At 47.0% G+C, this 27,707-nt stretch overlaps 1 protein-coding gene across 1 annotated transcript in view; it reads left to right on the plus strand.

Annotated features, from left to right (window-relative positions):
• The first annotated feature begins 6,435 nt into the window (after positions 1-6,435).
• The window catches only part of CFAP97D1 (CFAP97 domain containing 1), a 28,717-nt gene continuing 7,445 nt past the window's right edge, over positions 6,436-27,707 (plus strand). The window contains exons 1-5 of the mRNA XM_084807326.1: positions 6,436-6,556; positions 11,794-11,864; positions 13,580-13,651; positions 17,734-17,852; positions 19,840-19,963. Of these exons, the coding sequence (XP_084663452.1) occupies positions 6,436-6,556; positions 11,794-11,864; positions 13,580-13,651; positions 17,734-17,852; positions 19,840-19,963 (507 nt within the window). The remainder of the gene's footprint in view (positions 6,557-11,793; positions 11,865-13,579; positions 13,652-17,733; positions 17,853-19,839; positions 19,964-27,707) is intronic.

Below are 27,707 nucleotides of genomic sequence, written 5' to 3' on the forward strand. Positions count from 1 at the left end.
AACACTCTTTGGCGTTGCCCTTCTTTGGAATTGGAATGTAAACTGACCTTTTCCAGTCTTGTGGCCACTGTTGAGTGTTCCAGATTTGTTGGCATATTGAATGCAGCACTTTAACAGCATCATCTTTTAGGATTTTAAATAGCTCGGCTGGAATACTGTCATCTCCGCTAGCTTTGTTGTTACTAATGCTTCCTAAGGCCCACTTGACTTCACTCTCGAGGATGTCCGGCTCAAGTTCAGTGACCGCACTATCATGGCTATCAGGGACATTCAGATCTTTCCTGTATAGTTCTTCTGTGTATTCTTGCCACCTCTTCTTAATCTCATCTGCTTCTGTTAGGTCCCTGCCTTCTTTGTCCTTTATCATGCCCGTCTTTGCACAAAACGTTCCCTTGAGATCTCCAATTTTCTTGAAGAGATCTCTAGTCTTTCCCATTCTGTTGTTTTCCTCGATTTCTTTGCATTGTTCATTTAAGAAGGCCTTCTTGTCTCTCCTTGCTATTCTCTGGAACTCTGCATTCAGTTGGGTATATCTTCCCCTTTCTCCCTTGCTTTTCGCTTCCCTTCTTTCGTGAGCTACTTGTAAAGCCTCCTCAGACAGCCACTTTGCTTTCTTGCATTTCTTTTTCTTTGGGATGGATTTCGTTGCTGCCTCCTGAACAATGTTACGGACCTCCGTCCATAGTTCCTCAGGCACTCTGTCTATCAGGTCTAATCCCTGAAATCTATTCCTCACCTCCACTGTATATTCATAAGGGATATGATTTAGGTCATACCTGAACGGTTTAGTGGTTTTCCCGACGTTCTTCAATTTAAGCCGAAATTTTGCAAGAAGCAGCTCATGATCTGAGCCACAGTCAGCTCCAGGTCTTGTTTTTACTGACTGTATGGAGCTTCTCCATCTTTGGCTGCAAAGGACATAATCAATCTGATTTCGATATTGACCATCTAGTGACGTCCATGTGTAGAGTCGCCTTTTGTGCTGTTGGAAAAGAGTGTTTGCTATGATCAGCATGTTCTCTTGGCAAAACTCTATTAGCTTTTGTCCTGCTCCATTTTGTACACCAAGGCCATGCCTGCCTGTTATCCCGGTGATTTCTTGACTTCCTACTTTAGCATTCCAATCCCCTATGATGAAGAGGACATCTTTTTTTGGTGTTAGTTCTAGAAGGTGTTGTAGGTCTTCATAGAACCAATCAACCTCAGCTTCTTCGGCCTCAGCGGTTGGGGCATAGACTTGAATTACTGTGATGTTGAATGGTTTGCCTTGGATTCGTACTGAGATCATTCTATCATTTTTAAGATTGTACCCCAGTACTGCTTTTCCCACCCTTTTGTTGACTATGAGTGCTACTCCATTTCTTCTAAGGGATTCTTGCCCACAATAGTAGATATGATGGTCACCTGAATTAAATTCGCCCATGCCTGTCCATTTTAGTTCGCTGATTCCCAAGATGTCGATGTTCAATCTTGCCATCTCATGTTTGACCACCTCCAGCTTACCTTGATTCATTGATCTGACATTCCAGGTTCCTAAACAATATTGTTCTTTACAGCATCGGATTTTCTTTTCACCACCAGATACATCCACAGCTGAGTGTCCTTTCGGGTTTGGCCCAGCCGCTTCACTCTTTCTGGCGCTACTTGGAAATACCCTCTGCTCTTCCCCAGTAGCATATTGGACACCTTCCGACCTGAGGGGCTCATCTTCCGGCGTCATATCTTTTAGCCTTGTGATACGTTCCATGGGGTTTTCTTGGCAAGAATACTGGAGTGGGTTGCCATTTCCTTCTCCAGTGGACCACATTTTGTCAGAACTCTCTGCCATGACCTGTCCGTCTTGGGTGGCCCTGCACGGCATAGCTTATGGCTTCACTGAGTTACGCAAGCCCCTTCGCCACAACAAGGCAGTGATCCATTAATATTTATTTGTTTGTTTGTTTGCAGGATTTATGTACCACTCTACAAACAATAACAGTCACAAGCAATGAACAATATAAAGGAAGAAGTAAGGAATCAAAATGCAAAGTTCAAATCTTCAGATTCAAATTATGCTAATAAAACCATGGCTGCTTAGTCAGGGAATGCTGGTTTAAATTCGACAGTCTTCAGCAGGCACCAAAAACTAAACAGTGTCAGTGCCTCCCTGACATCAGCAGGCAGGGAGTGCCATAGAATATAGCCACCATTAACTAGTAGCAAGTCACCATCATCAAAGTGAACACTAAATACCAGGAATGTTTATGGAAATGTGACAGTAAGGGCGCAATCCTACCCAGATACCCATCAGCCTCTGAACTCGGAGGCTGAAGGGGCATCCTATCCAGGGCATGAGCAGGAGGAGTATGGATGCGATTGTCGCCTCTGCACTTTTCCCACTCAGCAGTTTTGCTAGACAGCCATTTTTGCCCATCTAGCTAGGGCTCTGCGAAGGGGGAGAGAAGGAGGCTGGGGAGGGCTGGGGATAGCTCGTATCCCTGCTTCCCCAGTCCCCTCCCGTTCCCACCCACAGAATCGCCCCCTTTCCCTCCTCTCCAAGGTCACTTTTGCGAGCTCAGAGAGGCAGCCAGCGCAGTTCTCTCCACGCTAGCTGCGGGGGGGATGGGACGGGACAGGGAGCTCAGATTCCTGGCTCCGAGGTCAGAGAGATGTCTCTGATCTTGGATCCAGGAATCCAAACTATCCCATGCCCCGCCCCAGACACTGTCTAGGGGGCTATAGGATTGCTGTCGCTGAGTGGGTGGGTATCAGTCAAACCTTCCCTTCCCACCTGGCTTTACCCCCCTTGGACACCTTTCTTTCCCTCGGCCGTGGCTTCCTCCCTCTTTCACCCCCTGCAGCTCTCTGCACAACCCCCCTTCTTCCTTTCAGGCCTTTCTGTCTTTCGCCCTTTCCTGTGCCTCTGTTCTTCAACAAGGAGAGCAGCACCTTTGCGACATCATCAGCCAGCACGCCAATCCTCACTCCGATCTCAGACATTTCTGCCCTTTTCCTTAGGTCTCTTGGTTCCCAGGCGTAGAAGCAAAGCTGGAGCCAATGTCACAAAGGAACTGTTTGCTCCCCAAACGGGAGGGAAGACCACGATTGCTCCCCTTAACATGTTTTAATTGGCCACCGTATTCATGCATTGTTGGCTGTTTTGAGTCTTGATTGGTCTGATCTGCTCTCCTTTCTTTTTTAAGATTATCATTATAGATTTTTAAATTGTTTTTATGGGTGGCACCCAAAGGTTCCCTTCCTCCAACAAAAAAGAGTTTCCTCCAGAGGAAGGGAACCTCTGGATGCATCCCCTAGTATTTTCTGATAGGATTATTTAGTAATGGTGCCTCCTGTTTAGGGATGTTGGAGAAATCTGCTGCAGACTCAAATACAGTTGGATTCCAAAGAATCTGACCTCCGGAATCCGCAGTGGACCGGCCACACTCACCACTGGGTCTGGAGGAGTTCCCGCAAGGCAGGTCTCTGGCTTCCTATAAAACACGATTTGCTAATGGTGGCTGCCAATAGCTTATCGCAGGAAAGTTACAGCCATAAATGGTGTATTGTACGTCATTTGCAGCCATAAAGTACTTACTTTTACCTAAATGCAGCTGTAAAAGCTGCAATTTAGGTAAAGGCAGTTGCCATTAGCATATCATGTTTTATAGGAAGCTGGAGAGCCACTCCACCAAGTACGGTGGACACGGCAGGGTTCCGGAGGACTCCACAGGGCCCCAAGCGGCCTGAATTGCCCCGCAACAGAACCCCCACCCCCCTGGACTGGACAGTAGGGGATTCATACATCCCTACTCCCTGTTAGAAAAGACAATTAGCAGAGAGAGAAAAACAAAAGGCAAAACAGAATAAGCAATTACCAGTCCTACATGCACACCAGCTACTTTAGGATTACAAAAGGAGACTACACCTTACTTCAGTGAAAGAAAGAAAAACAGTTCTATTCACAAATATTCTTGCATATACAATGCAGGTACAGCACAGAGTTTCAAAAGAGTTTGTTCAGTCCATTTTGTGTTCCATTACACCGGCAGGAGCAAGACAGCAAACACATGTGTTCCCAGCCATGGTGGAAGTGAGAGAGAGAGAGAGAGAGAGAGAGGAGGGGGGAGGAGCAAAAGGAGCAAAAGGAGGAAATCACAGGAAGCCACACTGTAGGCTATAGAGATCCTAAGGCTAGCTGTGGTCAAAATGCCCATGAACTAACTAACTGCAACACTGCCCCCTTCCAGTAACTTGCAGATGAGGTTGCAATATTCCCAGCATTTTCATGGATCCAGAATCGTGCCAGTCACAAGAGGAAGGGACCTTCCATGAGAGGAAGGGCTCCACTCAGAGAAGGTCCCTCTGCCCAGTTTTGGGGGATTCCCCCTGCCCCTGCCTGCACCACAGTCTCCTCACTCTCTGACTGGGTTTGTAGGAGCATAGAGGGAAAATAATCCAAGGTGGCTTATTTTCTCTCCCTGCACACGCCGGTCATGAGCTACCTAATTAGCACAATTGCCCTCACCAAGTGCAGGTTGTCATGACATCCAAACCCAGCAAAGGTGGTTGGTTGGGGTGGTTTACAAGCCCTCCCCCCCTCCCAGCAACCCTAGAACAAGCCATGGGTTTCAGGGTGGTTTGTAAACCACCCCAGCAATCCACTTTCTCCAGGTTCAGACTTCAGGACAACCTGTGCCTGACTAGGGTAATTACTCTAACTAGGTAGCTTGCAACTGGTGTCCATGGAGAGGGGGGGAAAGCCTCCATACCTTAGTTTTCCTCTGTGATTGCGCAAACCCACCCACTGTGTAGCATTTTCAAGGGGCTCGACGGTCTGCCATGGAAAGGAGGAGGGGGCAGGGAAGTCCACTTCCAACATCGCTGTTGATCCAGAGTAAATCTGGATCCAATCCATTAGCAATTCAGCGTCTCCAAAGTTAGCTGAAGGCAAAAAGAAACAAGACAGCTAGTGTGGTGTAGTGGTTAGAGTGTTGGATTGGGACTCAGGAGATGCGGGTTCTAGTCCCCACTTGGCTGTGAAGCTCACTGGGTGACTCTGGGCCAGACACTGACTCCTCAGCCTAGCCTACCTGACAGCGTCGTTGTGAGGATATTATTGTGTGTGTGGGGGGGGGACCATGTAAGCCGCCTTGGGTTCCTTGCAAGAGGAAAAAGGCAGGATACAAATGCAATAAATAATAATAATAAAAATTATTCCCAACACACAACTAACCTGGAGGGCCCATGGCTGCAGGACACTGCAATAGCCACCAGTGTAGGCAGCTTCAGACAATGTTTAGAGAAAGATACCATTTTGGGACTCTAACCACGTTTTCCTGAACGCCTGTAGATTATGCAGCTGTCCTGCCAACACAACCCCTTCCCGATAGATCAGGGGTGGGCAACTTGTGGTCCTCCAGATGTCTGGGCCTACAACTCCCATCATCCCTTATGATTGGTTATGCTGACTAGAGTTGATGGAAGTTGTAGGCCAAAACCTCTGGAGGAGGCCACGAGTTCCTCAACCCTGCGATAAATGCATAACAGGCAACGTCAATGATGAATGAATAAATAAAACTCTGTGGTCATTAGTAACTGCAACAGCAACTTTTCAGGTTCCCTGGATGCTTCCATCGGGGTGGGGGGACACTAAGGGGCAAATGCATCCCAAAGTGCCATGGAGAAGAGATGTGTCTTTTCAAATTTGCCCAGTATGTTTCAAGAATTGCTCTCTGTGGAGGGTGCATTTCCATTCCTTTTCTTCATCCTCTGCCTGTTTTCTGCCCTTTGACAGCCTTCCTCTTCATTAGACAGAATGCTGAGCAAGGCAGGCCATTTTTCATTACCCTGTGTGGCAATTCTTAAAAGCTCATCTTCCCAGGTGGGGGGTCACCTGGGCAGCATCAAAGCTGGGAAGAGACTACCTGATTGCATCCCACCGTGGAGAATTTGTGCCACACGGGGGAAGGAAACCTCTTTCACCCTGAGGTCGTGCATTCCAGTGGTGAGTGGTGGCGAAGAAAGGTGACAGAGAGGAAGGCAAAAGGGATGTGGCCCAAAATACACACACACAAAACCCAGCATATTTTAGCTTACAGTTCTGGCTGCCAGTACTGAAGCCTTAAGAGAGGCATTTCAGCCTTTTAGAACGGGCTTTAGAAAGCCAGGAAACTACCAAACGATTAGTGGTTGAGGGAAAGGGTGGGGACATGGAAAGGGGGTGGAGCCCTGTAGGGAACCTGAGAGGGCCGGATTGGGACCCCAGGATGGCTGGATTTGGCCCCGGGATGGAGGTTCCACACCCCTGTGTTAGACAATGCTGCCTTCTTATGGCGTTTCATAGCTAGTGATGTCACAGCCAGGGCGGCTATGGCAACCGGCAGGCAGGGGAGGGGTTGCTGAGCCCCCAGCTTTGCCTTTTTTTCTTGGGGCCTGACGTCGGATGGCAGTGCAGAGATGAGCAGCTTTGAAATCGTCACCTTCCCTGTGGTGGTTGCCGATTCTCGGCTGAGACTCGCCTCTGGAAAAAAGCAGCCCCGCACAGGCGAATTCTCTCGCCGCGGCAAAACAGAACAGGGTAGGCGTCTCACATTCCTAAATCTGCTTAGGAATGATCCTATGCATGTTTACTTAGAAGTAAGTCCTAATATGTTCAATTTGGGATTCCTACCAGGTAAGCGCAACACATGAAGCCCACAATCTTGGAATAAAATCTATTTTAGAACTCCTTTCAGCCTGAGGGCCAAATTCCATTTCAGAGGAGCCCTTGGGGGCCGCATTCCAGTGGCAGGTGGGGCCAAAGCAAAATGGGGGCAGGGCCAAAGACAAAAAGGGCAGAACCAATATACCCGCATATTTTAGCTTAAAGCTCTTCCTGCCAGTAGCTAAGCCTTAGGAGAGGCAGTTCAACCTTTTAGAAATTGGGGGGGGGGGAGATGCAAAAGACTGGTAGTCAGGGGAAAGGGGGCATGGCCAGGAGAAAGGGCTGTTGCCATCTGGAAACCCCAGAGGGCCAAATTGGGACCTCAGGATTTGGCTCCCAAGCCTGAGATAGATGCAAAGGCTAGTTATTCATCGATCCCCCTGCAGAAAGTCAAGAGCATCATCACGTCAGCCCTCATCAGCTCAGCCTGCACAACCCAGATGTCATAGTGTGTCACAAGTGAAGAGCAGGTGTCTCTCTCCTTCCCTCCAGTGGTATCTCCCCTTTTCAGCCGCTTCTTTCCCCTATCATTATGATACGATGCATCATAAGAAGAACATAAGAGTCCTGCTGGATCAGACCAAGGGTCCATCTAGTCCAGCATTCTGTTCACACAGTGGCCAACCAGCTGCCCACAGGACACCCACAAGCAGGGCATGAGCGCAACAGCACCCTCCCACCCATGTTCTCCAGCAACTGGTGTCCATATGCTCACTGCCTCTGGTACTGGAAGTAGCACGTAGCCATCAAGACTAGTAGCCATTGATAGCCTTGTCCTCCTGGAATTTTGCCCAACCCCCTTTTAAAGCCATTCAAATTGGTGGACATCACTACATCCTGTGGTAGCGAATTCCATAGTTTAACTCTGTGCTGTGTGAAGAAGTCCTTCCTTTTATCTGTCCTGAATCTCCCACCAATCAGCTTCATGGGATGACCCCAGGTTCTAGTATTTTGAGAGAGGGAGAAAAATGTCTCCCTATCCACATTCTCCACACCATGCATAATTTTGTGAACCTCTATCATGTCTCTCCTTACCCTCCTTTTTTCCAAGCTGAACAATCTCAGCTGTTAACCTTCTCATAGGGGAGATGCCCCAGCCCCTTGATCATTTTAGTTGCCCTTTCCTGAACTTTTTCAGCTCTCTTCCGGATGACTGTTTGCAAGAGTGGGATTCAAGCATCCCTGACTTATGCCAAAGTACATTGGTTAGTCTTTAAAGTGACTCAGCAAAGACTCCTGAGCAAACCTTACCATCAGAGAATAAGAGGAGAGTTCCTCCTATGGATCAGTAACTGGTTAAAAAATGGAAAGCAGAGAGGAGCAATGAATGGTAAATTCTCCCAACGGAGGGATGTAAACAGTGGGGTCCCACAGGGATCTGTATTGGGACCAATGCTTTTCAACTTGTTCATAAATGATCTGGAATTAGGAGTGAGCAGTGAGGTGGCCGAGTTTGCTAATGGCACCAAATTATTTTGGGTGCTTAAAACAAAAAGGGATTGTGAAGAGCTCCAAAAGGATCTCTCCAACCTGAGACAATGGGTATCGAGAAATGCAGTTCAATGTAAGTGTAAAGTGATGCACACTGGGGCAACAAATCCCAACTTCACATATACTCTGATGGGATCTGAGCTGGCTATCTAGGGATGTGTGAACTCACCCCCACCCAGTTCTCCGGATGCCTGCCCAGCCCCTGCACCTGCTGGCCAGTCCCCGGACTGCACTTGAGCCCCTCCCACACTCAGCAAGCAGCCTGCACTCACTCCAGCAGCCTCGTTAAGCTCCGTGATCACCATTTTTTGGAAAAATAAAATGGCAATCGCAAAAATGCATGTTTATGTATGTGTGAAAATGCACATTTTTGCAAATGCACATATTTGTGCAGGCGTGAGATGCACATATTTGAAAAATGTGCATTTCGTGCATATGCAAATATGTGCATTTGCAAAAATGTGCATTTTCATATGTGCGAATATGTGCATCTGCAAAAAAGTACATTTTTGCATGTGAGCAAATACGCGCGTTTTTGCAATCGCCATTTTATTTCTCAAAAATTGGCGAGTGCGAAGCTCGACGTGGCCGCCAGGGTGAGTGCAGGCCATTTGCCAAGCGCAGGCAGAGGGTGAGGAGGGGCAGGGGCTCGGCGAGTGAGGCTAGGGGCTGCGGGCAGGGGTAGTTCCGCCAGATTCCTGGGCTGAATCGGGCATCTGCGCCATCCCTAGCTGTGCTTGTGACTGACCAAGAAAGAGATCTTGGGGTTGTGGTGGACAGCTCAATGAAAATGTTAACCCGGTGTGTGGCTGCTGTGAAAAAGACAAATTCCATGTTAAGCACAATTGGCAAAATCAAAAATAAAACTGCCAATATCATACTCCCCTTATACAAATCTATGGTACAACCACACTTGGAATTCAGTTATGTTCACCACACCTAAAAAAAGGATATTGTAGAGTTGGAAAAAGGGCAGAAAAGGCAGCTAAAATGATCAAGAGGTTGGAGCAATACCCCTTAGAAGAAAGGTTACAACATCTGGGATTGTGTGGCTTAGAAAAATGGCTAGTAAGGGGAGGCAGAATAGAGGTGTACAGAGTTATGCATCGTGTGAAGAAAGTGGATAGGGAGACGTTTTTCTCCTCTCCTAATACTAGAACCCGGGGTCATCCCATGAAGTTGATGGGTGGGAGATTCAGGACAGATAAAAGGAAGGACTTCTTCACACAGAACATAGTTAAACTATGGAATTCACTTCCACAAGATGTAATGATGGCCACCAATTTGGATGGCTTGAAAAGGGGATTGGGCAAATTCCTGGAGGAAAAGGCTATCAATGGCTACTAGTTCTGATGGCTCTGTGCTATCTCCAATATCAGAGGAATATGCCTATGTATAGCAGTTGCTGGGGAACATGGGTGGGAGGGTGCAGTTGCACTCATGTCCTGCTTGTGGGTTTCCCATGGGCAGCTGGTTGGCCACTGTGTGAACAGAATGCTGGAAGAGATGGACCCTGGGTCTGATCCAGCAGGGCTCTTCTCATGTTCTCATGTTATTAACTCCCATCAGCCCCAGTCACCTTGGCCAATGGTCAAGAATTCTGGGAGATGTAGTCCAAAACATCTGGAGGGCACCGGGTTAAGGAAGGCTGCCATGGTTGTTGTTCAGTCGTTAAGTCGTGTCCGACTCTTCGTGACCACATGGACCATAGCACGCCAGGCCTTCCTGTCCTCCGCTGTCTCCCGGAGCGTGCTCAAGTTCATATTCATCGCACCGGTGATGCTATCTAGCCATCTCATCCTCTGCCGTCCCCTTCTCCTTTTGCCTTCAATCTTTCCCAGCATCAGGGTCTTTTCCAGGGAGTTTTCTCTTCGCATTAGGTGGCCAAAATATTGGAGCATCAGCTTCATTATCTGTCCTTCCAATGACCACTCAGGGTTGATTTCCTTTAGGGTTGACTGATTTGACCTCCTTGCAGTCCAGGGGACTCGTAAGAGTCTTCTCCAGCACCACAGTTCGAAAGCATCAATTCTTCGGCGCTCAGCCTTCCTTATAGTCCAGCTCTCACAGCCATACGTTACTACTGGGAAAACCATAGCTTTGATTATGCGGACCTTTGTCGGCAAGGTGATGTCTCTGCTTCTTACTATGCTGTCTAGGTTTGCCATAGCTTTCCTCCCAAGGAGCAAGCGTCTTTTAATTTCATGGCTACAGTCACCGTCTGCGGTGATCTTGGAGCCCAAGAAAATAAACTCTGTCACTGCTTCCATTTCTTCCCCTTCTATATGCCAGGAAGTGATGGGGCCAGATGCCATGATCTTAGTTTTTGTAATGTTGAGTTTCAAACCAGCTTTTGCACTCTCCTCTTTCACCCTCAACAAGAGGCTCTTTAGATCCTCTTTGCTTTTTGCCATACAATTTGTGATTGTCCAGTTACCAGGGCCATTGGTAACTACCTCATTCTGCCCTTTCACTGGGCAGAATGAGGTGGTTGCCTCAGGGGGCAGTGAGGCGCTGGAAGAGAGAGCTGTGTGCTATGTGGCCTTCCCTGCATACCCTAAGGCAGCTGCTGCCCTCAGCTGCAGTGAAGGATACAGTCCCATTGCCAGTGCTGAAGAAAGATGCCAGTCCCATTGGCTTGTGTTCATTGAATGGTAGGGGTGCCATCTTGTTCTTCACCTCAGGCTAAAATGCCTTGGGCTGGCCCTGCCTATTTCCTAACAGGTGTTGCTTTCAAGTCAATACGTGGAACAGGTGCTTCTGGAAGGGCCAGACGAAGCATTCAGGATTTAAAAAGTGCCACAGGCTTTAAGCCATTGGTCAAGAGCCCATGTCAAGAACCCTTTGGTTCTTGCCCTTTAAGCCACACCTCAGCCACACCTTAGTTTCTGCAACAGGAGGGGACAGCAACCTCAGTTTTGATCTACCAGCCACATCCTTCTCTCACCTCAGCCCTTCCCTCATGGATGCTGCTTGAGGTCGTCCTCAAAGACTCGGCACCAAAGGCTTCCATAAGGCCAGTCCACTTCCCCACTTTTTTTTCTACCTCAGCATTTTCACCAGCTCGCTCCCACCAGCTTCTACACACACACACCCTTCACTGCCTCATAGTGGCAGTTCAGGTGTATTGCAGAGGGAGTAGTTGTGGTAGTCCGTGAGGATCTGGAAAAAGGGGAGACAACAATACATGCAGAGAGGTAGGGGCCAGAAAGGAGACATGAGATAAGACAGCCTTCCCCAACCTGGTGCCTTCAAGATGTGTTGGACCACAACTCCCATAGTTCCCAGCCAGCTGAGAGAAGATAGCATCCTGCATACTGTCAGCAGTCAGGCCTAAACACAGCAAGGTTCTTTGCACCTACAACCATGAACAACGTGGAACCATTCCAGCATTTATCACCTCTGGTCGTTTGTAATCTCCTAATTTCCAACCTGATTTTTGTTAACCTCCAATGGGCAGCCATGGGGGGCGGGGTGGGATTAGGAGAAGCAGCGTGAGGGCAGGAGAGGGTAAGCGTGATCTTGAAGTGGTGAGGAGGGGGGAACTTTGGCAGGATGAAGTGAACATCATCCTGACATCTAACTCTGTCCTTTCACACAAATGTTTTATCTTCTTCCAGCAAGATGTCGAGTGGATAATAAGCCTCCACGAGCCCAGACCCACCAGTACTTCAAGGTCACCAAGATACAGGTACGCGAGCTTCTTCTCCCTTGCATTTGGTGCTAAGACTTAGAGCACAAGGTCGACATTACATGCAAACAAACTCAACTAAACCCTGGTGCCCCCTCTGTCCCCCCATCCCACTTTTTTTTTTCCTTTTTAAGAAAAAGGCACTATGGGAGAGGGAGTTCTGGAGCACCAGGGTGCTTAAGCCTTTCTCTGCCCTCCATTTTCCTACTTTGAAATCATGCGCCATGTGCAAATGCATGCGTGCGTGTGTGCGCGCATGCACACACGCACACGCACACACACACACTGCTTTTCCTCCCACCAAATAAATCCAAACATGTCTTTGGCCTCACAAACACAAATTTAAATCCCCACAGGGGAGAAAGTGGCTTGGGGGCAATTTGGCAATTTGCTTGGGGGCAGTGGGGAAAGGGTTAATTTCCACCCTACCATACCCCTCCTGAAGCTGCTTTTATTTTTTAAAAGAAAAACATGGGGGGAGGCTGCTGTGGGGAGAGTTCATGCACTTACTTGTAAGGTCTTTTTATTATTAAGCTTCTTATTAAGGTCTAGTTTGGTCATTTATCTGCTATTTACCTTAGCTCTTAGGGGTTTTGGTCAAGGGAATGAAGGAGATTTTAGATTTGCTTAGGCATCTATGGGCAGGGCTGTTTGTGTTCTGTAACTCCGCACAAAAAGAATTTTGTTCTGGGAGGAGCCATAGCCAGTGGCTCCGATGTCAGTGGGGTGGTGAATCCGCTGTGGGTTTCAGTCTGAACCAATCAGAACTCTAAAGGTGCTGAACCTATTTTGGATAGCTCCTTTAGAGTTCTCACTGGTTCTGAATGAAGCCAAGAGTGGATTCACTACCCCATGACATCGGAGCCACCAGCCTCACAGAATCATAGAACAGTAGGGTTGGAAGGGGCCTACAAGACCATCGAGTCCAACCCCTGCTCAATGCAGGAATCCAAGTCAGAGCATCCCCGACAGATGGCTGTCCAGCCTTGTCTTGAAAGCCTCCAGTGTGGGAGAGCCCACCACCTCCCTAGGTATTTGCCTCCACTGGCCATAGCTCAGTGGTATAGCACAGGCTTGGTATGCAGAGAACCTCAGGTTCGATTTCCACCATCTGCACCGGATGTATCCCATAAAGCAGAGCTATACCCTAGAGAGCTTCAGAAAGTCAAGAGTAGGTGATCCTAAATTAGATGGCCAGAGTTCAACATTGCACAGCCCAGTCTGAAGCATGTTTACTCAGTAAGAAGTAAGTCATACATCCATAGTAGCACAATATGGAAGACGTGTAAAACGTCTATCTGCATTCCCCAACCTGGCGCCCTCTGGGTGTTTAGGACAAAAACTCCCATCAGCCCCAGCCACCATAGCCAACAGTCAGGTGTGATGGGAGTTGTAGTGCAACACTTCTGGAGGGGAAAGCTGGTCTCTATGGCCACATTCAGATGAAACAACAAGCCCAAATTGCAGAGAAAATACAAAGAAATCTGCCATTTAGTAAGCAACACTTTGAAAAAGGGGACAAACCAGATACGACATTAGTGTGCCACCTGAATAAAAAAGGTTTCTAAAAAGATGATACCATGGGTTAAAAAGCAAAAGGAAGGGTTTGTTTTAAATGAGCAAGACCTAGTTTAAAATGTATTATTAAATTCATTATTTAGACCTTTTTGTCTTCTGATAAAGATAATCAAGTCTCCATACTCTCTTTTCTTCAGAAGTTAATACTTCCCAAGATTGTGGAGCGCGATAGCACGGAGAAGACAAATGTACCTGTGAAACTAGACAATGTAATTAATCATGCTAAATTATTATTTTTTTAAATCTCCAGGTTTAGATGATTTCCCCTCTTGGGTTTTACAAAACATTCTTCCCGTTGTTAATGGAACCACTGACCAAAGTTATGAGTGACAATTATGGGAGATAGGGGGGGTGGAAGGGGGGGGGGATTTCCTAACTCTATGGTTAGAGCCCTTCCAACTTTATGATTCTATGGAAGTACTGTATTTTGCAGTGGAGGCTGGTGGCTCCTAAGTCAGTGGAGTAGTGAATCTGTTCTGGGTTTCAGTCAGAACCAGTCAGAACTCTATAGGAGTTCTGAACCTATTGGGTTCGGCAACATGGATAGATCTGTCAGGGATAGCCATCTGTCAGGGATGCTCCGACTTGGATTCCTGTATTGAGCAGGGGGTTGGACTCGATGGTCTTATAGGCCCCTTCCAACCCTACTATTCTATGATTCTAGATCTTTTAGAGTTCTGGCTAGTTCTGACTGAAACCCAGAGCCACCAGCCTCCACTGGCATTTTGTATTGGGTTGGTCCCTCAACTCTATATGTAGCACTTTCAGGGCTGCCATAGGGAGGAAGGGGGCAGGGAAATCCACTTCCACCAGCTCAACTGCACACAACTACATTTGGATTCAACCCATTGTATACTTGCTTCATAGCTAATATTTTTTAAAACCTTATATTAAATGGAGTTTACTCCTGAGAAAGTGTGAATATGCAACCTTAATAGCACTTAAAATAGATAAATAGATAAAGTCGCTCAGATTCGTCATGAATTGGACACCACGATTAATGCAGTTCCATTGGTAGAGGCGTTCAGAGCACCGTCTGGTCCAGTTTTATTGGATGAGTTTCAGTTACTGAGGCCTGAGGATGCGGACGAGGTGCTTGGCCAAGTCCGATCGACCACTTGTGTGCTTGACCCTTGCCCTTCATGGCTTATTAAATCAAACAAGGAGGGGATGTCTGGCTGGGTCCAGGAGGTTGTAAATTCCTCCTTGAGAGAGGGAGTGGTGCCTGCCGCTTTAAAGGAGGCGGTAATTAGACCACTCCTGAAAAAGCCTAACCTGGACCCAGAGGATGTTAACAATTATAGGCCAGTGGCCAACATCCCCTTCCTGGGCAAGGTGCTTGAGCGGGTGGTTGTAGGACAGCTCCAGGCACTGTTGAATGAAACGGATTATCTAGATCCATTTCAATCGGGCTTCAGGCCTGGTTTTGGAATGGAAACTGCCTTGGTCGCCCTGTGGGATGACCTCTGCCGGGAGAGGGACAGGGGGAGTGCGACCCTGTTGATTCTTCTGGATCTCTCAGCGGCTTTCGATACCATCGACCATGGTATCCTTCTGGATAGGTTGTCTGGGTTGGGAGTTGGAGGCACCGCACTGCAGTAGTTCCGCTCCTACTTGGTTGGCCGACTCCAGAAGGTGGTGCTGGGGGATTATTGCTTTGTGCCACGGCAATTGTGCCATGGGGTTCCACAGGGCTCTATTTTATCCCCTATGCTGTTTAACATCTACATGAAACCGCTGGGGGAGGTTATCCAGAGGTGTGGGCTGAGGTGCCATCAATATGCAGATGACACCCAGCTCTACCTCTCTTTCTCATCAAACCCAGGTGAGGCAGTGGCTGTTCTGAATCAGTGCCTGGGCACAGTAATGGACTGGATGAGGGCGAATAAACTGAAACTCACTCCAGACAAGACGGAGGTACTGTTAGTGGGTGGTTCGTCTGCCCAGCTAGGTGATATTCAACCTGTTCTGGAGGGGGTTGCACTCCCCCTCAAGGATCACGTTCGTAGTTTGGGGGTGCTCTTGGATCCAGAACTGTCACTTGAGGCACAGGTGAACTCAGTGGCATGGAGCACTTTTTATCAGCTTAGGCTGGTATACCAACTACGCCCTTATCTGGACAGAGATAGCCTAGCTACAGTTATCCATGCTCTGATAACTTCTCGTCTGGATTACTGCAATGCGTTATACGTGGGGCTGCCTTTGAAAACGGTCTGGAAACTTCAGCTGGTCCACAATAGGGCAGCAAGATTGTTAACAGGGACTGGCCTGCGAGCTCATATTACGCCAGTACTTTTCCAGCTGCACTGGCTGCCAGTCCATCTCCGGGCCCGATTCAAAGTGCTGGTGTTAACATTTAAAGCCCTTAACGGCTTGGGGCCAGGTTATCTGAAGGATCGCCTCCTCCCATATGTGCCTGCCCGGACCTTAAGATCATCGTCAGCGGCCCTTCTCCGTGAGCCCCTGCCAAAGGAAGTGAGGCGGGTGGCTACTAGGAGGAGGGCTTTTTCTGCTGTGGCACCCCGGCTCTGGAATGAGCTCCCTGGTGAGGTTCGCCTGGCACCTACATTGTATTCCTTTCGGCGCCAGGTGAAGACCTTTTTATTTTCCCAGGCATTTTAGCATTTTAGCTTTCTAAACTTTTAGCTTTGCTGTTTTAAATCTGTATTTTAAACTCCTGCACTGCTGCTAGGTTTTATTGTGGTTGTATTGTTATATTGTGGTTCTAATGTTCTATATATTTTAAATTGTTTTATTGTGTGCTGTTTGGTTTTAATTTTTGTGAACCGCCCCGAGAGCTTCAGCTATTGGACAGTATAGAAATGAAATAAATAAATAAATAAATAAATACATACATACATACATACATACATACATACGTACATACCAGTGGAGGCTGGTGGCACCAATGTCAGTGTAGTGTTGAATCCGCTCCACGTTTCAGTCAGAACCAGTCAGGTGCAGAGCACCTTGGATGGCTCCTTTAGTGTTCTGGCTGGTTCTGACTGAAACCTGGAGCAGATTCACCGCCCCGTTAACATCAGAGCCACCAGCTTCCACTGCTTAAAAATATCATTTTATTGTTAGTTTTGGTTTAATTTTGTAAACTGCTGTGACATTTTTATGAATAATCATATAGAAATATTTTAATTAAATAATAAAACGTTAGTTTAATGTCTTCAGTGCTAATAACAGATGCTGGGGAGTGGGTGGGTGGGAAGGGATTGAGACTGTGGGTGCTTCCAGATGAAGCTTTTGTTGTGTGGCCTTCTGGGGAACCCCAGAGAACCAGATTGGGACAACAGGAGGGGTAGATTTGGCCTCTGGACCTGAGATTGCCCACCCTACTGCCACATCTGTCGAATTTTACAAGGGGTCCAGATGTCGTCATCTCCCATTTGTGACCCACCCTGTTTTCCCACCACTTCTTCTGCCTTTTTTCTTCCCAGAAAAAAACCATTAAAGAGGAAAAGGCAGAATAGCTGCACGATGCCTTTGTATTGTTAGCCCTAGGACCCCTCCATCTGGAACTACCATAAGGCCCTGGAGGAAAGGAGATATAACTCTTTCTCTCTGTGCTATTTTTCCAATTAAAATTATGCCTCCCCTCCCTATTATCTGGAGCTGCTATTTCCCCTGCATTGGAAATGTACAAACACCATATGTGTACCTGTCTATATCTCCCTGCATTGCGAAAAGCAGCTTTGGAGAGCGGGCAATTCTCATCAGGAAAATAGCATAGGGCAGCTTTCTCCGACCTGGTGCCTTCCAGATGACTATGTTGGACTACATCTCCCAGCATGCCCCAGGTTGGGGAAGACCAGCATGGCGGGGTGGAGGGTGGAAAGCAGCGGCTATTTCGCTTTCAAAAAACAGCAGGAGGTTCAGTCATGGATCTCTCAATCTCACACCTAGTTGTTCCTTCCACTTTTAGAGTTTTGTGTTGGAATCCCTGATCTGTAGTAACTCAGATGAAGGTTTGTATTTATAAATTCACTGAATGGCTGAAGGGGTGCATTAGGGAATTAACTGCACCGCATTCTCCCCGTCCCCACCGACACACACACACACACACACACACACACACACTATTTTGCACCTGGTTCTGATTAGTGGTCCTTCAGGTTCTACTAAAAATCAAAGTAGCCCCCACAAACCTGAAGTCTGCCCATCCCTGGCTTACATCCCTGGGGACAGAGGAGGCGCATATGCAATAACATTAAAACACACACACACACACACACACACACACACACTCATGAACTCACGCAATCCGTATCTCTTTCCACAGGAGGCCCAGAAGAAAATCGGGCTGATTGAAAGAGAGAACAAGACCCTCTCTACACGTCTAGCTAATATATATCGCGGATCAGGCATGGTGGATTGCTGGAATGAGTACCAAAAGAAGAGGTAGGTGCTGGTGAGGCATCAGTGCCTCCAAAACACATCTGCTTTTGTGTCCCCTCTTTGAAGCAGGTAACAGGCCTCTGCCAGGCCTGACCCAGAGACCGGGGCAGGCTGCAGATGGGGGTGGCAGTTCTGTTAGGATCCACAGGGCCAAAGACAGTTGATATGTTTGGAGAAAGGTTGGTGTTCAGATTCCCAAGGCGAGGCAGTCTGTGTGGCTACTTCGTGAGACAAGCCGCTCAGACCGAGGGGCTGGCCTGGAGGTGAGGGGTTTTAAAAGCCTGGTGTGTCCCTTGGTGCTTCCAGACTGACGGTTCCTGGCACCACCCATCAAAAGGCATCACGCAGCTCTTCCATCTTTCCCTTTTCTGTGGTAAGAAAAAAGACAGAAGCTGTGGGAAGACACGGGATGTTTACAAAGGGACGATGACAAAGACTGGATGAGGCGGAGCAACAGCATGATAAAAGCCTCATCTTGAACAGGGCTGGCCTTCTCGTGAGGTGGGCTGAATCTCCTGCCACAGGCGGCAGAGCAGGAGGGATGGAAAATCATGCCCTCCCAGGAGGGCCCCCACCATTGGTCCAGAGAACCCAGCCAGCCCTTCTCTGGCTGTGGCAAATGCCACAGGAAGGACGTGACCAGCACAGTTAACCAGAGCAGCTGCCTGCCAGATGCCTTGCTCTGAGGACCCCTCAGAGCGAGGCATCCGGTGGGTATGGGCAGGCTGTCTGGATCCCCTTCCCTTGGGCTCCAAATGCATGTTTACTCTTCTACATATATATTTTGAACCCTCTAGGGAAAACTTTGGGAGGAATGTTTGGAAAAGAGAAATGGTGAGCTGGGAAAGGGTTGAATACTCCCTCCTCTCAGCCATTACTCTCTTTCATATTGCCATCTCCTGAAGCAGCTTTTTTATATGTAAGAAAAAAATGAAGGGTTTTTTAAACGATTTTGTGAGTGACATTTCGCCCTGGAGTGAATATGGAGAGCAAAGGAAAAAGTGTACAAACAAGCCAAGATTTCATGGCTGGTCAAGAGGAGGATGGTGATGCTGTCGATGGATGCTCATGTCCATTACAAATATCTCCCCTTCTGTTTTTCTTCCAGTTAATGATGATTAGGTATTCACATAAATGGCTTAAAGGCAATTTAAGTCTCCCTGTGTGTGTGTGGAGGAGGGAACATGCACGTCCTCATTGGCTCATTGGCTGGCTATTCAGTATTAGAGGACTGACGGAAGATGCTACCCATAGAGGAAAGTTTGTTTGTTTGTTTGTTTATTGATTGATTGATTGATTGATTGCATTTATATCCCACCTTTTTTTCCTCTTGCAAGGAACCCAAGGCGGCTTACATTATCCTCCTCCTCTCCATTTTATCCTCACAACAGCAGCCCTGTGAGCTCAGTTGGGCTGAGAGTTGGCCTAAAGTCACCCAGTGAGCTTCCATGGCCGAGTGGGGACTAGAACCCAGATCTCCCGAGTCCCAGTCCAACACTCTCACCACTACACCATGCAGGAGGCAGAGACAAACTTACTGGAACTTTTCTGGTAGCAGCCTGAGAAGAAATACCAGATAAAAACTACATTGGGGAACCAAAGAAGGTGAAAAAGATTATGATGGGACAAGTTTTCCTTGAATAAGAGAACTTTTCCAGGCAGCACCTACCTCTTCATGAGCGGTGTGCTTAAACTAGGGGTGGGCAACTTGTGGCCTCCAGATATTATTTGATTGCAACTCCCATCAGCCCTAGCCAGCATAGTCAACTGTGAGGGATGATGGGAGCAGCAGTCCAACAACATCTGGACGGCCACAAATTGCCCACCCGTGGCTTGAACGCATCCTGGTCCCCAGCCTCTTTGCCTGTGAAGTTCTTTCTCCACCTGCTTGGACTGCCCAGCCAAAGCCAACGTCCTTGCTCCACTTTCCCAGGACATCCTGCTTATGTGTTTGCCCAGACTCTAAGTATCACCTGTTTGGGTTTTGCAGTTCATTCCGACAGAAGCAGAACTTAGAACTTGTGAGGATCACCTTGGAGAACCAGGGGATCCTTAAGAGAATCAAAGAACGAAAGCCAACTTATGACAGGAAGCAGTCCGAGTTGGAGTGGCAGGCAAGTGCATCCTTCAGCATCTTAATGAGCAACCCAGCCGTCGTTTCCCTAGTTGTAGCAGTTCAGAGCTTTTAAGGACCACTTCATATTTGCCATGATGCTATGAGCTTTTCTACACGAAGCATTGATTGTGCACTCATCATTCCTTACTCATGGTTTTTTACGGGTTCTTTAGACAATGTCATGACCCTCCAGTTTCACTTTTGAATAGAAATTTCCTGGGGCGGGGAGGTTAGAGCGGGGGAAATGGAGTATTATTGGTGAAAGCAAAGGGAAGTGTATTTTTCTACATGTGTCATTGCATTATTCTGCAATAGCACAGCACCAGCTAGAGGTTATGTAGCAGAAAAGCAGGAAAGGAAAAGCTCTTTGTGTAGAGCGAAGATCTCAGTTCAGCAATGAAACCGAAGATTAGCAGTAGAAAACCTCTATATATCAGGCATGAGCAGACTTTTCAGGCTTATAAGATCTGCTTCATTTTTCCCAAGGTCCAGCCAGAAAGCCAGATGCAAAACAGTGAAATGGGGAGATGGAGCCAGATGCAAAATGGTGCCTCAGAGGAGGGAACCAATTAACCTCGGCCCTACCATTAGGCAGAGTGAGGCAACTGCCTCTGGCAGTAAGTGCTGGGGGGTGGGGGAGGGCAGCAGCGGCAACCACCTGGCTGTTCCACCTGCCATTCCCCTCTTCTGCACCCTCTGAGGGGTCCTGCTGCCTTTGGGTGTGATGGGGGCACGATCTCATTGCCAGTGTGGAAGTCAGAGTCAACTGCCATCCCACTTGACTTCTGAACATGGAATGGAGCAGGACACCACCTTGCCTTTGCCTCTGGCCGCAAATTGTTTTGGGCTGGCCCTGAATTCTCTCCCGTGCCCTGGGAGACTTATGCTGGGGTAATTTGCACAAACAAGTCCAACTCTTACATCTTGAGTGAGCACAGATTCGAACTGCTAATTTAGGGGCCGGTGAGCTTTTTGTTCTTGCTGCTTTTAATTGGGAGCCAGAAACACATGTTGATCCTCTGCAGATCTTCCAGTGGTTTACTGTTTGATCCCTATCTATCATCTGGCCACCCCTATATACCTATTGGCGGTGGCCTAGCGGTGGAGGAGACAGAATGCGTGATCAACATAGAGTAGCGTCCGTATGTGGAAAAATACCAATGTGAGCATACAGCAAGCCCCGGGAGGCTGAAAGGAACCTGAAGACACAGTTAAGTATGATTTCCATGCAGTCATTAAGCATCCGACGCTCAGGCTGCAGCCCTAAACACATTTACTAGGGAGCAGAGGCAGTTGTGTAAAATGAGCAGCAAAATCCTAAATCACATTCAAATCACATACGACGCTGAGGCTGCAATCCTCAACACATTTAAATCCTAAATCACAACCCTAAATCGCATCTAAATCACATACCACACTAAGGCTGCGATTCTAAACCCATTTACTAGGGAGCAGTGGCGGTTGTGTGATGTGAGCAGCAAAATCCTAAACCGCATTTAAATCACATACCACGCTAAGGCTGCAGTCCTAAACACATTTAAATCCTAAATCACAATCCTAAATCACATACCTAAAAGCTACGGCTGCAATCCTCAACACATTTAAATCCTAAATCACAATCCTAAATCACATACCTAAATGCTACGGCTGCAATCCTCAACACATTTAAATCCTAAATCACATACCATGCTATGGCTGCAATCCTCAACACATTTAAATCCTAAATCACAATCCTAAATCACATACCATGGTAAGGCTGCAATCCTAAACACATTTACTAGGGAGCAGAGGTGGTTGTGTATTATGAGCAGCAAATCCTAAATCACATCTCTATGCATGATTTCCATGCAGTCCTTAAGCATACCACACTAAGGCTGCGATCCTAAACACATTTACTAGGGAGCAGAGGCGATTGTGTAATGTGGGTAGGGGGACAGTGAACCCTTTCCTTTTCCCAGTCTTTAAAAGACCCCCCTCTCCAGCAGGTTAGTTTACTGAAAAGTGTGTCGCACCCACTGCCATGCTTGCTTTCGTATTGATGGCCTCCTCCTGTCCTTCCTGGCTGGGCTACTGAGCATGCGTGGTGGCTGCACGTACTCAGAACATTCCCCCAGCTCAGCAGCTCCATTGCTGTACTTGTAGGCAGCAGGAATAAGCTCTGTTGAACACAGAGGGACTTGCTCCTACTCATACATAGTCCTGCACACACTTACTTGGGAGTAAGTCCTATCGAAATCAGCAGGATTTTCTTTTGCACAAGATTATGCTGCCAGGCTGCAACCGTATATGCGCGTACCTTTGAGTAAGGCCCATCAGACATAAGTGGGACTTTACATCTGAGTAAACATGCATGCATAGGATCAGGCTGCAAGCACACCACTCTGCCACATAATTCAACATCCTTCACATATTGGCTTAAAAAACACAAACAAAATCACTAGTTTCAAAAGCAGAGAGACAGGGCAGTAATGCAGCCAGGCCAAAGATTTTATTTCTTTGGGGCGCTTTTTGTTTCTGTTCCATTTGCAATTAATAATCTTCTGAGAACTGATTCTGTCATTACTTCACCCTTAAAAAAAGAAGTAGTACAAGAGGCACATCCATTTGCTATGCAAATACTGAAGCCTAAGAGTGTTTCTCCCTCAGCACTTGCAGAATGTGATCATCTCAGGGAGGGGGAAATAGTGAGGGGCAATTTTGGGAGCTCAGTCGTGGGAGGTGAGCGTCCTAACCCTGTTATTAGCAACAGGGAGGTGCTGGGTTTGTATCCCACGTTTGCACCCCACGTTTGCACCCCATGCGTTGTTTTCTCCCCTCCTCCCCGGTCCCATTATTGTAAAAAGCCTGCCAGCCCTAATTTCTTTGTCAGTGGAATTAAAATCTCTCCCCAAAGTTAAGCGGCATCTCCTTGATGTCAGCAAGCCTCCCACAGACAGAGGAGAAAGCAGATGGCACAGCTGCAACCTTTGTCTTAGCACAAAAGTTGCTGCCTTTTTGTTCCTTGTGGGAAAGTGGAGACTGTATGGAGATGCTTTATTCAATAAAAGTTTATTGTCACAGATTTGGAAGAGACTCCAGTGTTAGTCAGCCTCCTAGCCTTATCACAGGCTGTACCTTGGCCATTCACTTCTTCCATTCAATCCATGCCTTGCTTTCTGTCCTTTTGTTTTCTTTTACTTTGATTCATCCAGAAAACTCAGGCCAAATAATAGCCATACAAAGACATTTAATGCCGACGAAATTGCTGCAGCATAACAAATGGTAATCCATAAATTCATGCCACAGAGACACGCTTCTTTGCCCGTTCTCAAAGGATAGCTCAGGTTATGTGTGCATGTTACGGTGGCCACCTAGAAATCATCACAAGAAGGAAATGCATCACCAAAAAAGTACACACATATGCATATGCTGATTTATATGTATATATGCAAATTTAGAAATGATAATTTAAATAGAAATACAGTACATCTCACCATGGTGTGGAATAGCGTGACCAAGTGACCTGTGTGCCTTTCTCAGTCTGCCATCCAGGTGCTGTTGAGGGGCAACTTCAGGACCCAGCTCTTCCTTCTGATGATTCTTTCTCTTTAAAACAGACTTGGACTGGAAGGAAAGGAAAGGAAAGATTCCTCCTGTGCAAGCACCGAGTCATTGCTGACTTCTAGAGGGACACCGCTTTTGCTGGCGTTTGCATGGCAGACTGTAGCAGTGTGGTTTGCCATTGTCTTCCCCAGTCATGACTACCTTTCCCCCAGCAAGCTGGGTACTCATTTTACCGACCTCGGAAGGATGGAGGGCTGAGTCGACCTGAGCCGGCTACCTGGGGCCCAGCTTCCGCTGGGATCAAACTCAGGTTGTGGGGAGAGTTTCGGTTGCAATACTGCCGCCTACCACTCTGCGCCACACGAGGCTCGACTTGGACAGGACTGCTCTGTAAATAGAGGACACCTGCCAATAGGGATGTATGGATTGTGCAAAATCCATTGCATCTGTGTTTCGCAGGTTGTCAGGCACCTTTCGTTCCGTTGTCTGGCCATCGACACAATTGGATTTTTTAAACTTCCGAATTTGCACAAATTCACACATGCAAAAATGCGCAAATCCCCCCAGAATGTGCATTTTCACGCTTTAGCCTTTGGGGAAAATGTGCATTTTCAGCAAGTTTTTTTTAAAAATTGTGTGCTTTTCTATGATGAAATGTATGCAAAATTCTTGAAGGTAAGAAAAACGGTCTGCAAGTCTGCAGAATCCACCCAACGGGGGGAAAGCCAGTCCACTGCAGAATTTGCAGGTCGGATTCATAAAAATCTGAACTCATTTGGCTCCATTGAAGAATTCTCTGACATCCCTACCTTCCAGTAGAGGATTGTCCTCTGTAAAGGAGGACATACAGCCACATGTGTGTGTGTTTGTGTGCTTAGGTCTTACCACACTTCCTGTGAGTCTACAAAAGAAAGCAAGTCTTCTGCTGTGGGGAAGTCACCTAGAAACTCTTTATGGATGCTTCCAGATGGAGGGCTCCTAGTGCTAACACTCAAAATATATTGGGTTAGATCCAAGACCTGCCTTCTGCAAGAGAAGGGCTCCATTCATGGAAGGTCCCTCCACCTGATTTTGGGGGATCACCACAGCTCACCCCATTTAGCAGGGTCTTCTGTCTCTCCATGTAGCCTTTCCAAGGGGCTAGAGGAGCTGCCGTGGGAATGAGGGGGTGGGGAAGTCCACTTACGTCAGCACAGTTGAATCAGCGTAAATCTGGATCCAACCCATTGTGTAGCTATTCTGGCCTTTCTTCCTTGTTGTTGGAAAGTGTGGTGTGACTTACAGGGGAATTGCCTTATATAGAGAAAGCATGGCAACACAGCATTTAGTAGTGGAGGCAATAAACGCAGGCTAGAGCCAGTTTAGAAGACGTTCAAATCAACTTACTTTATTTGTGCTTTTCTACACATTATCACCCCTTCATGGATCACTGCCTTGTTGTGGCGAAGGGGCTTGCGTAACTCAGTGAAGCCATAAGCTATGCCGTGCAGGGCCACCCAAGACGGACAGGTCATGGCGGAGAGTTCTGACAAAATGTGGTCCACTGGAGAAGGAAATGGCAACCCACTCCAGTATTCTTGCCAAGAAAACCCCATGGAATGTATCACAAGGCTAAAAGATATGACGCCGGAAGATGAGCCCCTCAGGTCAGAAGGTGCCCAATTTACTACTGGGAAAGAGCAGAGGGAATTTCCAAGTAGCGCCAGAAAGAGTGAAGCGGCTGGGCCAAAGCCGAAAGGACACTCAGCTGTGGATGTGTCTGGCGGTGAAAAGAAAATCCGATGCTGTAAAGAACAATATTGTTTAGGAACCTGGAATGTAAGATCAGTGAATCAAGGTAAGCTGGAGGTGGTCAAACATGAGATGGCAAGATTGAACATCGACATCTTGGGAATCAGTGAACTAAAATGGACAAGCATGGGCGAATTTAATTCAGGTGACCATTATATCTACTACTGTGGGCAAGAATCCCTTAGAAGAAATGGAGTAGCACTCATAGTCAATAAAAGGGTGGGAAAAGCAGTACTGGGGTACAATCTCAAAAATGATAGAATGATCTCAGTACGAATTCAACATCACAGTAATTCAAGTCTATGCCCCAACCACTGAGGCTGAAGAAGCTGAGGTTGATCGGTTCTATGAAGACCTACAACACCTTCTAGAACTAACACCAAAAAAATACGTCCTTTTCATCATAGGGGATTGGAATGCCAAAGCAGGAAGTCAAGAAATAACTGGGATAACAGGCAAGCGTGGCCTTGGTGTACAAAATGAAGCAGGACAAAAGCTAATAGAGTTTTGCCAAGAGAACACGCTGATCATAGCAAACACGCTTTTCCAACAGCACAAGAGGCGACTCTACACATGGACATCACCAGATGGTCAATATCGAAATCAAATTGATTATGTCCTTTGCAGCCAAAGATGGAGAAGCTCTATACAGTCAGTACAAACAAGACCTGGAGCTGACTGTGGCTCTCAGTTCATGAGCTTCTTGTTGCAAAATTTCGGCTTAAATTGAAGAACGTAGGGAAAACCACTAAACTATTCAGGTATGACCTAAATCATATCCCTTATGAATATACAGTGGAGGTGAGGAATAGACCTGATAGACAGAGTGCCTGAGGAACTATGGACAGAAGTCTGTAACATTGTTCAGGAGGCAGCAACTAAATCCATCCCAAAGAAAAAGAAATGCAAGAAAGCCAAGTGGCTGTCTGATGAGGCTTTACAAGTAGCTGAGGAGAGAAGGGAAGCGAAAAACAAGGGAGAAAGGGGAAGATATATCCAACTGAATGCAGAGTTCCAGAGAATAGCAAGGAGAGACAAGAAGGCCTTCTTAAATGAACAATGCAAAGAAATCGAGGAAAACAACAGAATGGGAAAGACTAGAGATCTCTTCAAGAAAATCGGAGATCTCAAGGGAACGTTTTGTGCAAAGACGGGCATGATAAAGGACAAAGAAGGCAGGGACCTAACAGAAACAGATGAGATTAAGAAGAGGTGGAAAGAATACACAGAAGAACTATACAGGAAAGATCTTAATGTCCCTGATAGCCATGATAGTGCGGTCACTGAACTTGAGCCGGACATCCTCGAGAGTGAAGTCAAGTGGGCCTTAGGAAGCATTAGTAACAACAAAGCTAGCGGAGATGACAGTATTCCAGCGGAGCTATTTAAAATCCTAAAAGATGATGCTGTTAAAGTGCTGCACTCAATATGCCAACAAATTTGGAACACTCAACAGTGGCCACAAGACTGGAAAAGGTCAGTTTACATTCCAATTCCAAAGAAGGGCAATGCCAAAGAGTGTTCAGATTACCGTACAATTGCGCTCATTTCACATGCCAGCAAGGTTATGCTCAAAATCCTACAAGCTAGGCTTCAGCAGTATGCGAACCGAGAATTACCGGAAGTACAAGCGGGGTTTCGAAGAGGCAGAGGAACTAGAGATCAAATCACCAACATTCGCTGGATCATGGAGAAAGCAAGAGAATTCCAGAAAAACATCTATTTCTGCTTCATTGACTACGCTAAAGCCTTTGATTATGTGGATCACAACAAACTGTGGCAAATTCTTAAAGAGATGGGAATACCAGACCACCTTACCTATCTCCTGAGAAACCTGTACCAGGGTCAAGAAGCAACAGTAAGAACCGGACATGGAACAACTGATTGGTTCCAAATTGGGAAAGGAGTACAACAAGGCTGCATATTGTCGCCCTGCTTATTTAACTTACATGCAGAGTACATCATGAGAAACGCCGGTTTGGATGAATCACAGGTTGGAATTAAGATTGCTGGGGGAATTATCAACAACCTCAGATACGCAGACGATACCACCCTAATGGCAGAAAGCGAAGAGGATCTAAAGAGCCTCTTGTTGAGGGTGAAAGAGGAGGGTGCAAATGCTGGTTTGAAACTCAACATTAAAAAAAACTAAGATCATGGCATCTGGCCCCATCACTTCCTGGCATATAGAAGGGGAAGAAATGGAAGCAGTGACCGATTTTATTTTCTTGGGCTCCAAGATCACCGCAGACGGTGACTGTAGCCATGAAATTAAAAGGCGCTTGCTCCTTGGGAGGAAAGCTATGGCAAACCTAGACAGCATAGTAAGAAGCAGAGACATCACCTTGCCGACAAAGGTCCGTCTAATCAAAGCTATGGTTTTCCCAGTAGTAATGTATGGCTGTGAG

This window comes from Heloderma suspectum, chromosome 6, assembly GCF_057233095.1.
Source record: "Heloderma suspectum isolate Gila_16-S chromosome 6, 16-S_ref, whole genome shotgun sequence".
In the NCBI taxonomy this organism is placed as follows: domain Eukaryota; kingdom Metazoa; phylum Chordata; class Lepidosauria; order Squamata; family Helodermatidae; genus Heloderma; species Heloderma suspectum.